We start from the raw sequence: 13,827 nt of genomic DNA, 5'->3' as shown, positions 1-13,827 counted from the left end.
AGCTCTTTGTGGAGCCGTTCAAAACGGATCTTTTCAGAGCCACCACAAAAACATAAGTGCAGGTCAGTCCGTTTGCTTTGATTCCTTTGTCACTGTTTTGTTAATAGGAAATTGGCAATTACTAAAAATGATATTCAAATCCTGGATTTGAATAGCTGGATCCCACATACCACTTTACTTTAAGTCTGTTTTGGAGTTTTGGAAAAGCAAATGTCAGCGAAAGTAACCCACGAGCCTTGAAACCATAGTGTAAAGAGTATTAACCAAAAAAAGAGAAATTTATTGGATTAAGGCCGCTTAATGAATAGGGAACTAATGGTATAAAAATACTGTTGGCTGCTCAGCAAAGGAAGGATATTAATGGAATCATTATGGTAAGATAAAACTCTATTGTTGATCAGTTGTCATTGTTTCAGCTCTCTCCAGTCAACCTCTCACTGAACATCCCACAACTTCTTTGCCAAACCAAGATCTTTGCCATATTTTTTTTTTCTTTTGCAATAACTAAATTGAAACAAATAAACTAAAAGTTTGAGTTTCTATCATACCACAACAACTGGGAATATTATAGCACTAATACTACAAAGATACTCAAAATGGGCTATTAACATAATGACTAAAACTAAGACATATAAAGATGCTAACACATATAACATAACATAATAGCCTTATTTCGACATGATAAGAGTTAAAGCTACAAAGCTTGCAGGGTCGTGTATACTACTGAACTAAAATATATTAATTGAAACATATACGTTTTTTTTAAAAAATTTTTATTATTATTATTTTTTTAAATATATTTTTATTGCAAAACACAGGGAAAAAAACAACTTACAGTTCAACTACTTACATTACTTATGGGACAATTACCTACATCACTTACTGGATAATTACTAACAATACAATTACTTACATTACTTACACTACAATAAGTTACATTGTATTAATCAATTAATTAATTAATTAATTAAAAAGACTACTTACTACTCACATACAATACACGTTACTTACAATACTAACAAGTGCAACACTTGCTAAGGTTGACCTACAGTACATGAAACATATACATGTAAAATACTAAATATGAAGCTAAGTCAATCTAGGCTTAAAATATTAATTTAATTTTCTAAAACTACATGTAATCACTATCTTTATATCGGGACGTGGAGGCAGTTGCACTGTTGAAAAGAAAGTCTTTAAAAAAGTAATACTCCTTGGTAATGATCGAGTAGTCTTTTGATTTCCTTAAAATTTAATCTATCTATTTTATCAATACATCGTACAATTAACTAAATTCCAGAGGGCTGACCAGGAAAGGCTAATGAGTCTCTCATTAATCTACACCTCAGGATCAAAGCTACATTCTGACCACATAATGAGTAAGAACTTTCTCAATTTCTAAAATAAGTAGTATAAAAAATGTGCCAAGAAGATAAAGGTGGCGAGTTAACTAAGTTATAACTGTATTATTATCAGTTTTAATTGTTCCAGCTTTCTCCAGTCAACCTTTCACTAACATCCCACAACTTCTTTGCCAAACCAGGATCTTTGGCAAGTGGATTGCACTCCTTGACTTGGCAATCACTGTAGTAAAGCCCTGTAATACCTTCCAGCTCTTCTACAACTGAACAGTAGATTGTTGTCTGTGCTCCCTGCTTGCAATCTTTGAAAAGCAGGAACATCAAGAGCTGTACTAATGGTTTCATATAGGGTTTGTGCAAAAGCTTCCAGTATCGCCAGATGTCAGACTTCACAGCACCAGGATGAAGGGCATATACTGTTACTCCAGTGCCTGAAACAAGAGAATTAAAACACTGTAATACTAATTAACGGTTAGCATGCGGGACTCTGGACCAAGCAATCTAAATTCAAGCCTTGTCTGGGTCAATATGTTGTACCTCTCTCCACCCAGGTGTATAGAGCGATCTTTGCTCGTTACATGTAATTAACATACGAATTTGCAAAGAGAAGGCATCATGCTCGATGCAAATTTACTCCAAACATTTACAGGGGTTGTGAAACTTAGAACAAGTAACTGATCAAATTTTTGGCTCTTTGCAATTGGGTGTCATAAGGAGGAATTATCTGCAAAATGTCTGGGTGATAAAAGTGCTAATGAGCTCAAACATTCTTTATAAAATTTTGTGTTCTTAAACCTGTCACACAAAAAGTGTCCAGTTCCTAAATAAGGATAGTTAATCATGCCATGCCTTTTTCAATATTCAACTGATATTTTTGCAACTTGATAAGAGACTGAATCATTTATTCTAATGAGGTAAATATTGTAAACAAAGGTTCCCCTATACATGTAGTGCTTTCAACAAGGCTCACACTTGAATAAGATGGTGCCCTGGTGAGTTCTCCATCACAGAGCAGTAAAAAAGCCCCATAACAACTTTCTCCTTAGGGTTAGGATTAGTTTCAGTTGGACCTGGCCCACTAATATAAACTTGAGTAGTTTGAATTCCCTATTAATTTGACTCAAAACAATTTGTTAAATCATGGATTTACCCTACAGTCATTAAGGCTATTTCAATTGACCAGTATTTTCAAACTATTTTTGTTTCCCATGAGAGTTAAAAATAACGGGGTTCAACTGTATCTCCTACAGCACCGGCCATTCAGGTCACTAGGCTTGAATGTGGACAAGATTAACGCTATATATAATCATATGACAATAAGATTATAGTTAAAACAATAATAATTTAATTATTATTTTTTGGGCATTAAAGATTATTTTAAATAAACCTCATGAAACATTAATGTAGTTATAGACTGTTCAAAGATGTTCTTCACCTAACTCACCTTGTAATCTTTTGCTTAACTCCTTGGTAAACACAACCTGTGCTAACTTTGACTGAGCATAGCGAACAAATGCGTCAAACTTGTCTTTGGAAAGTTTAAAGTCATCAAGTTGGAAGGCTGCACCTTTTGAGGTGTGTGCTCGAGATGATACATTTACAATACGACTTGGTGCTGATTTCTTCAGTTTCTCCATCACTAGTAAAGTGAGCAGAAAATGGCTGATGTAGTTCACTTGAAAAATACTTTCATAGCCATCCTTTGTCACCCTGTAAGATCCAGCAAGCCCAGCATTGTTTACAAGAATGTCTAGCCTCTCTTCTGTTTCATCGATGAGCTTAGCAAAAGCTCTGACGGAATCAAAAGAAGCCAGGTCAAGAATCCTGACAACAACTTTATCACTTCCAGTCTCAGCAATAATGTCCCTTGCAGCATCTTTGGCCTTCTCCTCATTGCGGCAAGCCAAAATGACCCTGGCACCTCTCTTTGCAAAATCTAATGCTGTCTCCTTGCCTATTCCAGTGTTTGCACCTGTCACAATTGCAGTCTTGCCTAAACATTACAAAACAACAGAACAAAAATATATTGATCACTCATCCTGGTTTCCTAATTTAACAGACTAAGCACTCCACTGTCTTTGAAATTAACACAAAAATTGGGCTATGCATTGCTTGGCATTTGATTTTAAAAATGTTCATCTAGTTTCAGTTGCCATCTTCTCTTGAAAATATCAATTCTCTAAAATTGTGTTTCATTTTTTGCTGAAAATGTCACTTTTTGGGGAAAATTCCCTGAAATGCTCACTAGGCATTTTTTGACATAAATAACAATTGAAGATTGAAGTGCAGCCAGGATAAGACACAATCAAAATTACAATAAAAACAATTTTCGCTGGCTAAAAAATTTCAAGAAAGAACATGAGCTTTCGGCTGTCGATCTACAGCCTTCAACAAATAAAAAATGGAATTGACTGCAAAATGATAAAATATATGCAAGAAAAGGTGACATAAAAATAATAAGAAAAACAAAAGCAAAGTAAAAATGTGTAAATTAGGTAACTATTGTTTAAAAAGAATACTATACTGATTTGGAATCAACTTAGAATTATTGTCAGCATGCCTGGTTGCAGAGGTCTTCTAAGCCAATTTCAACACATTATAAATAGTTTATAGCATCTAACTAGCTTTCCTGCAGACCACTGACATGGTCTAGACATGCGTGACAGCAATATAGATTTAAACTATAAGAAGAGCCCATTCATACCAAATTTATATAACACCTTTTCCTCCTTGAAAGTAACGACCCCATGAAAGTAATGAGCCTCAAAGGCTGCTAATTCCAAAAGTAATGCCAGTCATTACTTTCGGACGTTTACGGTAACACATGCATCTTAAAATCAAAAATTATTTTGGGACCACCAAGATTATAATTTGACACTTTTTGAAGTGTGTACACTATTGTGAATCTTACCATCAAGTCGTGCCTTGCTCTTGCATACTCCTCCACCAAAATACCACTTCATAAGTACTACCAAACAAATTGTTCCTCCTATGACAGCTATCACTGATGTAGCAGTACTTTTGGAGATCAAATTATCACCTTAATGACAATGAAATCAAAACATACAGTTGAACCCTGCTATTTCAAACTCTGAGGGGAAAAGGAAAATGGTTCAAAATTGTGGGGGTTTGAAATAACCAGGTTAGTATCAACATTAAATACAAAAATAGCAATTAATACAAATTAATACAGATGGAAGTAACCAACTTCATTACAGTACAAGACTATAAAGTACAATAAAGGCCCAAATTGTTTGTGCAGGGATTTTGCAACAATCAGTCAGGTTATACAAGTGCTTCTCAGCAACACACTGATTTACTCATTGGTAACTACTTATTAACCAAGAGTGACGTCTTTGCTGGAAAATCTCAAACTGAGACCTTGCTGTTATTGACCGAGCAACAGCGAGGTCAATACGACAGAGCCAAGGTTTGAGATTTTCCCCCCAAAAAAGAACATTCGAGGTTGATAAGTAATGTTGCTTTTTATGTAGCATTTGCATTGTTTTTACAGGCCCATGATCAGCCCATGGGCAATACAGGAGAATAAATGCCCTAGACTGGGTGATTCCAGAAAATATCCATACTCAACCATGGGCAGCATGAACATTTTACCCCCCCCCCCCCCACTTGCCTTTGGAAATTCCAAAATGCTCTACTCCCATGCCCTCCAAATTCCAAATTCGTTACCCCCCCTTCCAGATTTCTGTTTTTTACTTCAACCATCTGGAATCCTAGTTTGACACCCTAAGACTTCCAATGAAAGAGATTTTATGCTTTTGCATCTTCCCAGAAGTTTATCAACTGTCTTCAGGGCTAGAAATTGCGAGTGATACGATCGCATGCATTCATGACTAAATGTTCTGCGACTAAAACTTTCTCCTCTTCAATGGCAATTTTGCAACTAGTTTTCAACTAAACTCGAGAAGGAATAAAAATTTTCATTGTTTTGTAATAGAACATGAGTGGGCAAATCTTGCCTAATTTACTTTTGATATTACAAATGATATTCACTTGTTCAGATGCCATTAAAGCAGTTCCCTTATGAATATGTATCGCTGGCGCATCTATTTTTAGTAAACAAACATGGTGGGTTGGGGTTTGTCACAAACGATTTTCTGACAAGGAATTCATCAACTTTAAGGCCTCTAAAGCCCAATGTACAACCCAGATTTTATTGCTTTTCTTCTCTAAGTGAACATAAACATATGCATGATTGATCGATACCTGTCTTGTATCTTGCTTTCCACAGTTTGTGCTTTCACACTCTTGCATGTCTGTCCTCTCTAGAACCCCCCCCCCCCCCCCATGCCCTCGGAATTCCAATTGTAAGTACCCCCATGCCTTTGGATTTCCAGTTCAAAGAACCCCCCTCCCCTTGCCCTCAGAATTCCAAAAAGCTGCCCGTGGTATACATGTAGGTGTGGGTATTTTCTGGAATCACCCAATTGGTCAATCAGAGCGTGAGTATTGGCAACAATTACAAGCCGTACAATAACAGTGCATCGTCAAAGACTGTAGTTCAGGCAGTCAATCGTTTTGGCCAGAGATCATTGTTAAATTTTACCAATAATGCATAATGTTAAAATCAGAATTGGAATAAGCTTACATGTAGGCTTACATTTTCAGGTTCATATCCTTTAAGAGGGAACTTTTATGGATGTTAGAAATTAGAAGGATTTGTAAGGGAAGAAGACGCTTTGCCCTCCAATCACACTCCAGTCGTTTTCCACATAAATCCTTGTAATTTTGCAAGTTTTCAAACTACCATAAAATCTCTGCCTTTTGTCTGCCTTTATTAAGAAGCTTGTAAAATCCACATAAAATGTCTTCCCAATGAACCGCAATAAACAGATCACAACGAACCCGACACTCACAAACACACTGCACACTAACAAATACATGAAGAAATGCATTAGAAAAGAGGGCACAGCGTCTCCTCTGTTTTTAGACTTTAGGGTTTTCGCAATCCTTGTTTTGATTTCCCATATGCCGCACAAACAAAAGCATAAGCGTTCATGGAAATAAACCAACAAGAATACATAAAAGAATCATTGACATGAAAACAAACCTCCTGCTATCTCTTCTCCAAGCGTCACTTTAAGGAAGCAAGAGAGCGAAACGAAAATACCGCTAAGAACAAGAGTGATTGCCATATTTATATCCGGGTTATATGAAGATTGGCGGAGAATGACTCTGCAAACCATCCCGGCGGGAGCCCCGGGCCCCAAACGATCGCGGGACCGGAAATGATCCAGCGAACCGGAAATGAGCTCCTCGGCAAAATAATGAAAGGTGTGGACTGAGGAATATTGGACAGTGGATTTAAAATTGATATTTTCAAAAAATAATAATGCAACCGTTAATTCTAATACAACATTTACTATAGGGAACCCAAGCGAAATGTACAGTAATAATTAATCAACGATTTGAATGCAATGTAACAGTTCAGTACAACAGACAGCTTACTTATAAAACTGAAACAAACATATTTTTTGTTACTTTTATAATTCTATGACCTAGATCGCCAGCCCCATTGCTCTAGTAAAATCAGAAACTTATAAATAGGGTCTTTCTCCCCCGTAGAAAAACTTCAAGGAAAATTTAGAACAGCTCTTTGTGGAGCTGTTGAAAACGGATCTTTTCAGAGCTGCCACAAAAACAGAAGTCTTCCTCAGTTTGTTTTCTTTGATTCCTTTGTCATTGTTTTGTTAGCAGGAAATTAGTGATGAAAATGATATTCAAATCCTGGATTTGATATTTGGTTTTTCTGAAACAGAATGCCTGGATCCCACATAACACATACTAGTAGCAGATGGTGAAATCACATACATGATGAAATAACACTGAATGACCTTGAAATTAAGTTTGACCTTTTCACACAGGAGTCCCTCCCTAGGTAATGTTGTATGACTATGTATCACAGTAAATGTGGACTAGAAATTAAAACACACTGGAAATCTTAAGAGGGTAGCAGTATACATCATATGGTAGGCCATATTTTTTACAACAAAAAAATTGGGTCATTTTCATTAAACTCCCTACTGCAGACTCATAGTCCCGAGGATGTCTGCTAAAGTTTTAACTGTAGGTAATGGTGATCAATCTGGTTGATAGCATCTTTGAGGTAGTCTATGTTTAGCTGAACCCCCCCCCCCCCCTCTCAAAAAAAAGGAAAATCAGAAAAAAGGCAGCCCTCCCATTTTTCCTCAGGGTGGGGTGGGTACAGAGGCACAAATGAAGGCTCCCTTAAGACTTGTTGAAATATTAAAATTAATGACAGAAAATAATTAACTTCAGCTAGTTATACAGGGAATGGATGTTTATTTTTCACATCTTTCAGACCCATCTACAAACTTCCCTGTGTATGCTGTAATAAGACGCAGAAAAGTTGAAGATGCCGTGAGCAGCTGGCTACTTCAGGGATAGGCAAATAGCAGGACCTTTGCCACATTTTTCTTTCTTTTGCAATAACTAAATTGAAACAAATAAAATACAAGATTGAGTTTCCACCATACCACAACAACTTGGAATATTGTTGTGCTAATACTACAAAGATACTTAAAAGTGCCTTAAATAAAATGGGCTATTAACGTAATGACTAAAACTAAGATATACTTCAAGTTTCTAACAATTCAAGTAATCACCATCTCTACATCAGGATTTGGAGGCAGTTACTCCTTGGGCTGACCACGAAAGGCTGATGAGTCTCTCATTAATCTGCTATTGCACCTCAGGATCAAAGCTACATTCTGACCACATAGTGAGTACTGGTAAGAATTTTCTCGATTTCTAAAACAAGTACTTTAAAAAATGTGCCAAGAAGAAAAAACTGGGAATTTAACTACGTTAAAACTGTATTGTTATCTCAGTTTTAATTGGTCCAGCTCTCTCCAGTCAACCTTTCGCTAACATCCCACAACTTCTTTCCCAAACCGGGATCTTTGGCAAGTGGATTGCACTCCTTGACTCGGCAATCACTGTAGTAAAGCCCTGAAATACCTTCCAGCTCTTCTGCGACTGAACAGTAGATTGTTGTCTGTGCTCCCTGCTCGCAATCTTTGAAAAGCAGGAACATCACGAGCTGCACTAATGGTTTCATATAGGGTTTCTCCAAAAATGGCCAGTATCGCCAGATGTCAGTCTTCACAGTACCAGGATGAAGGGCATATACTGTTACTCCAGTGCCTGAAGTTACAGAATTAAGAATTGACTAATTAAAGGTTGGCATGCTGCACTCTGGACCAAGCAATCTAAATTCAAGCCTTGTCTGGGTCAATATGTTGTACCTCTCTCTACCCATGTATATAAAGCAACCTTTGCTCATTAATTAACACATGACTCTACAAAGAGACGGCATCATGCTCAATGCAAATTTACTCCAAACATTTACAGGGTTTGTGAAATTTAGAACAAGTAACTGATCAAATTTTTGGCTCTTTGCAATTGGGTGTCATAAGGAGGAATTATCTGCAAAATTTCTGGGTGATAAAAGTGCTAGCGAGCTAGCACATACTTTATAAAATTTTGCATTCTTAAACCTGTGTCACACAAGAAGTATCCAGTCCCTAAATAACGAGAGTTAATCATGCCATGCCTTTTTCAATATTCAACAAAAATTTTTACAGTTCGATAAGACACTGAATCATTTATTTTAATGAGGTAAATATTGTAAACAAAGATTCCCCTATACATGTAGTGCTTTCAACAAGGCTCACACTTGATTAAGATGGTGCCCTGGTGAGTTCTCCATCAGAGAGCAGTAAAAAAGCCCCATAACAACTTTCTCCTTAGGGTAAGGTTAGTTTCAGTTGGACCTGGCCCACTAATATAAACTTGAGTAGTTTGAATTCCCTATTAATTTGACTCAAAACAATTTATTAGATCATGGATTTGCCCTACAGTCATTAACGCTATTTCAATTCACCGCTATTTTCAAACTATTTTTGTTTCCCCTGAGAGTTAGTTATAACAGGGTTCAACTTTATCTCCTACAGCACCAGCCATTCAGGTCACGGTCAGGCTTGAATGTGGACGAGATTAACCTTTACCTACACTATAATCATGAGAATGACAATAAAGATTATAGTTTCGAGACCAAAACAATAATAATTTAATTATTATTTTTTGGACATTAGAGATTATTTTAAATAAACCTCATGAAACATTAATGTAGTTATAGACTGAAGATGTTCACTAATAACTCACCTTCTAATCTTTTGCTTAACTCCTTGGTAAACACAACCTGTGCTAACTTTGCCTGAGTATAGCGAACAAATCCATTAAACTTGTCTTTGGAAAGTTTAAAGTCATCAAGTTGGAAGGCTGCACCTTTTGAGGCATGTCCAATAGATGATACATTTACAATACGACTTGGTGCTGATTTCTTCAGTTTCTCCATCACTAGTAAAGTGAGCAGAAAATGGCTGATGTAGTTCACTTGAAAACTACTTTCATAGCCATCCTCTGTCACTTTGTAAGATTCAAAAAGCCCTGCTTTGTGTACAAGAATGTCCAGCCTCTCTTCTGTTTCATTGATGAGCTTAGCAAAAGCTCTGACGGACTTAAAAGAAGCCAAGTCAAGAATCCTGACAACAACTTTATCACTTCCAGTCTCAGCAATAATGTCCCTTGCAGCATCTTTGGCCTTCTCCTCATTGCGGCAAACCAAAATGACCCTGGCACCTCTCTGTGCAAAATCTAATGCCGTCTCCTTGCCTATTCCAGTGTTTGCACCTGTCACAATTGCAGTCTTGCCTAAACATTACAAAACAACAGAACAAAAATATATTGATTACTCATCCTGGTTTCCTAATTTAACAGACTAAGCACTCCACTGTACTTGAAATTAATACAAAAATTGTGCTATGCATTGCTTGGCATATGATTTTAAAAATGTTCATCTAGTTTCAGTTGCCATCTTCTCTTAAAAATATCAATTCCCTAAAATTTTGTTTCATTTTTTGCTGAACATGTCACTTTTTGGGGAAAATTCACTGAAATGCTCACTAGCCATTTTTTGACATAAATAATAATTGAAGATTGAAACACAGCCGGGATGAGGCATAATCAAAATTACAATAAAAACATTTGCTGGCTAAAAATTTCATTTCTACAGCCTTCAATGAATAAAAACTGGACTGCAATATGATAAAATATATGCAAGAAAAGGCAACATAAAAATAAGAAGAAGAACAAAAGCAAAGTAAAAATATGTGAATTAGGTGACTATTGTTTAAAAAGAATACTATAATGGTTTGGAATCAGCTTAGAATTATTGTCAGCATGCTTGGTTGCAGAGGTGTTCTAAGCCAATTCCAATACATTAAATAGTTTATGGTACCTAACTAGCTTTCCTGCAGACCACTGACATGGTCTAGACAATATAGATTTAAACTATAAGAAGAGCTCAGTCATACCCACTTTATATAACGCCTTTTCTTCCTTGAAAGTTAAACAACCCCACAAAAGTAATGAGCCTCAAAGGCTGCTAATTCCAAAAGTAGCGCTGGTCATTACTTTTGGAAGTTTACAGTCACACATGCATCTTAAAATCAAAAATTATTTTGAGACCACCAAGATTATAATTTGACACTTTTTGAAGTGTGTACACTATTGTGAATCTTACCATCAAGTCGTGCCTTGCTCTTGCATACTCCTCCACCAAAATACCACTTCATAAGTACTACCAAACAAATTGTTCCTCCTATGACAGCTATCACTGATGTAGCAGTACTTTTGGAGATCAAATTATCACCTTAATGAGAATGAAAGCAAAACATACAGTTGAACCCTGCTATTTCAAACTCTGAGGGGAAAAGGAAAATGGTTCAAAATTGTGGGGGTTTGAAATAACCAGGTTAGCATCAACATTAAATACAAAAATAACAATTAATACAAATTAATACAGAGGGAAGTAACCAACTTCATTACAGTACAAGATTATAAAGTACAATAAAGGCCCAAATTGTTTGTGCAGGGATTTTGCAACAATCAGTCAGGTTGTACAAGTGCTTTTCAACAACCCACTGATTTACTCATTGGTAACTACTTATTAACCCAGAGTGACGTCTTTGCTGGAAAATCTCAAACCGAGACCTTGCTGTTATTGACTGAGCAACAGCGAGGTCAATACGACAGAGCCAAGGTTTGAGATTTTCCAAACAAAAAGAACATCTGAGGTTGATAAGTAATGTTGCTTTTTATATAGCTTTTGCTTTGTTTTTACAGGCCCATGATCGGCCTGTGGGCAATACGGGAGAATAAATGTCCTAGACTGGGTGATTCCAGAAAATATCCATACTCAACCATGGGCAGCATGAACATTTTAACCCCCCCCCCCCCCCCACTTGCCTTTGGAAATTCCAAAATGCTCTACCCCAATGCCCTCCAAATTCCGAAATCGTTAACCTCCCTCCCTTCCAGATTTCTGTTTTTTTACTTCAACCATCTGGAATCCTAGTTTGTCAACCTAAGACTTCCAATGAAAGAGATTTTATGCTTTTGCATCTTCCCAGAAGTTTATCAACTGTCTTCAGGGCTAGAAATTGCGAGTGATACGATCGCATGCATTCATGACTAAATGTTCTGCGACTAAAACTTTCTCCTCTTCAATGGCAATTTTGCAACTAGTTTTCAACTAAACTAGTGAAGGAATAAAAATTTTCATTGTTTTGTGTGTTAATTAGGAAAATAGAACACAAGTGGGCAAATCTTGCCTAATTTACCTTCGATATTACAAATGTTATTCACTTGTTCAGATGCCATTAAAGCAGTTCCCTTATGAATATGTGTTGCTGGCGCATCTATTTTTAGTAAACAAGCATGGTGGGTTGGGGTTTGTCACAAACGATTTTCTGACAAGAAATTCATCAACTTTAAGGCCTCTGGAGCCCAATGTACAACCCAGATTTTATTGCTTTTCTTCTCTAAGTGAACATAAACATATGTGTGATCGATCAATACAGGTCTGTCTTGTATCTTGCTTTCCACAGTTTGTTTGTGCTTTCACACTCTTGTCTGTCCTCTCTAAAAAACCCTCCCATGCCCTCGGAATTCCAATCGTAAGTACCGCCATGCCTCTGGATTTCCAGTTCAAAGAACCCCCCCCCCCCTCCCCTTGCCCGTGGTATAGGTGGGGGTATTTTCTGGAATCACCCAATTAGTCAATCAGAGCGTGCGTATTGGCAACAAACACAAGCCGTACAATAATAGTGCATCGTCAAAGACTGTAGTTCAGGCAGTCAAAAGCTAGCAGTTTTTAAATCGTTTTGGCCAGAGATCGTTTTTAAATTTTTACCAATAATGCATAATGTTAAAATCAGAATTGGAATAAGCTTACATGTAGGCTTACATTTTCAGGTTCATATCCTTTAAGAGGGAATTTTTATGGATGTTAGAAATTAGAAGGATTTGTAAGGGAAGAATACGCTTTGCCCCCCACTCACACTCCAGTCGTTTTCCACATAAATCCTTGTAATTTTGCAAGTTTTCGAACTGCCATAAAATCTTTGTCTTTTGTCTGCTTTTATTAATAAGCTTGTAAAATCCACATAAAATGTCTTCCCAATGAACCGCAATAAACAGATCACAACGAACCCGACACTCACAAACACACTGTACACTAACATGTACAAGAACAAATGCATTAGAAAAGAGGGAGCAGCGTCTCCTCTGTTTTAGACTAAAGGGTTTTCGCAATCCTTATTTTGATTTCCCATATGTCGCACAAACAAAAGGATAAGCCAAAAATAAACCAAAAAGAGTACATAAAAGAATCATTGACATGAAAACAAACCTCCTGCTATCTCTTCTCCAAGCGTCACTTTAAGGAAGCAAGAGAGCGAAACGAAAATACCGCTAAGAACAAAAGTGACTGCCATATTACTTATGATCACCGAAGAATAGAATGACTCTGCAAATTATCGCGGCCCGAAAACGATCCCGGGAGGTTGTGGTTGCATGGAAACGGTAGTGCGGAGTGCGGAGTGCGGAGTGCGGAGTGCGGAGTGTGGGGTGCGGAGTGCGGAACGCGGGGCGCGGAGTGCGGAACGCGGGGCGCAGAGTGCGGAACGCGGGGCGCGGAGTGCGGAACGCGGGGTGCGGAGTGCGGAGTGCGGGGTGCGGAACGCGGGGTGCGGAGTGCGGAACGTGGAGTGCGGAGTGCGGAGTGCGGAGTGCGGAGTGCGGAGTGCGGAGTGCGGAGTGCGGAGTGCGGAGTGCGGAGTGCGGAGTGCGGAGTGCGGAGTGCGGAGTGCGGAGTGCGGAGTGCGGAGTGCGGAGTGCGGAGTGCGGAGTGCGGAGTGCGCGGCAGAGTGAGCAGTGTGGAAAATGGGGAGTATGGCTAATGAAGAGTGTGGAAAATGTGGAGTGTGGAAAATTAAGAGTGTAGAAGATGTGGAGTATGGAAGACGTGGAGTGTGGAAAATGAGGAGTATGGAAAATGTGGAGTGTGGAAAATTACAAT

General features: G+C 37.8%; 2 protein-coding genes across 2 annotated transcripts; both read right to left on the bottom strand.

Annotated features, from left to right (window-relative positions):
* Positions 1-259: 259 nt before the first annotated feature.
* Positions 260-7,559, bottom strand: LOC110042495 (retinol dehydrogenase 13-like). The gene is made up of 4 exons (XM_089291091.1): positions 6,433-7,559; positions 4,273-4,401; positions 2,806-3,354; positions 260-1,792 (listed from the first exon to the last, which is right to left on the bottom strand). The coding sequence occupies exons 1-4, from the start codon at positions 6,566-6,568 to the stop codon at positions 1,479-1,481; spliced, it is 1,128 nt and encodes a 375-aa protein (XP_089147217.1). The 5' UTR covers positions 6,569-7,559; the 3' UTR covers positions 260-1,478.
* Positions 7,560-7,665: 106 nt separating this feature from the next.
* Positions 7,666-13,305, bottom strand: LOC110042494 (retinol dehydrogenase 13-like). Its single transcript, XM_089291092.1, has 4 exons — positions 13,159-13,305; positions 10,990-11,118; positions 9,570-10,118; positions 7,666-8,549 (listed from the first exon to the last, which is right to left on the bottom strand). The coding sequence occupies exons 1-4, from the start codon at positions 13,241-13,243 to the stop codon at positions 8,236-8,238; spliced, it is 1,077 nt and encodes a 358-aa protein (XP_089147218.1). The 5' UTR covers positions 13,244-13,305; the 3' UTR covers positions 7,666-8,235.
* Between the last annotated feature and the right edge of the window lie 522 nt (positions 13,306-13,827).

Source organism: Orbicella faveolata, unplaced genomic scaffold (genome assembly GCF_042242905.1).
Source record: "Orbicella faveolata isolate gen_17 unplaced genomic scaffold, um_ofav_v1 contig_24, whole genome shotgun sequence".
In the NCBI taxonomy this organism is placed as follows: Eukaryota; Metazoa; Cnidaria; class Anthozoa; order Scleractinia; family Merulinidae; genus Orbicella; species Orbicella faveolata.
This window is presented reverse-complemented; position numbering and strand designations above follow the sequence as displayed.

Bases quoted from the DNA above. Each gene is read 5' to 3' on its own strand.
- LOC110042494 (XM_089291092.1), bottom strand. From the start codon at position 13,243: ATGGCAGTCACTTTTGTTCTTAGCGGTATTTTCGTTTCGCTCTCTTGC. The intron at 10,119-10,989 runs GTAAGATTCACA...TGTAATGTTTAG, and splicing joins GAGCAAGGCACGACTTGATG to GCAAGACTGCAATTGTGACA. The intron at 8,550-9,569 runs GTGAGTTATTAG...CTGTAACTTCAG, and splicing joins GTTAAGCAAAAGATTAGAAG to GCACTGGAGTAACAGTATAT.
- LOC110042495 (XM_089291091.1), bottom strand. From the start codon at position 6,568: ATGGTTTGCAGAGTCATTCTCCGCCAATCTTCATATAACCCGGATATA. The intron at 4,402-6,432 runs GTTTGTTTTCAT...ATTGTCATTAAG, and splicing joins TGGAGAAGAGATAGCAGGAG to GTGATAATTTGATCTCCAAA. The intron at 1,793-2,805 runs GTGAGTTAGGTG...CTCTTGTTTCAG, and splicing joins GTTAAGCAAAAGATTACAAG to GCACTGGAGTAACAGTATAT.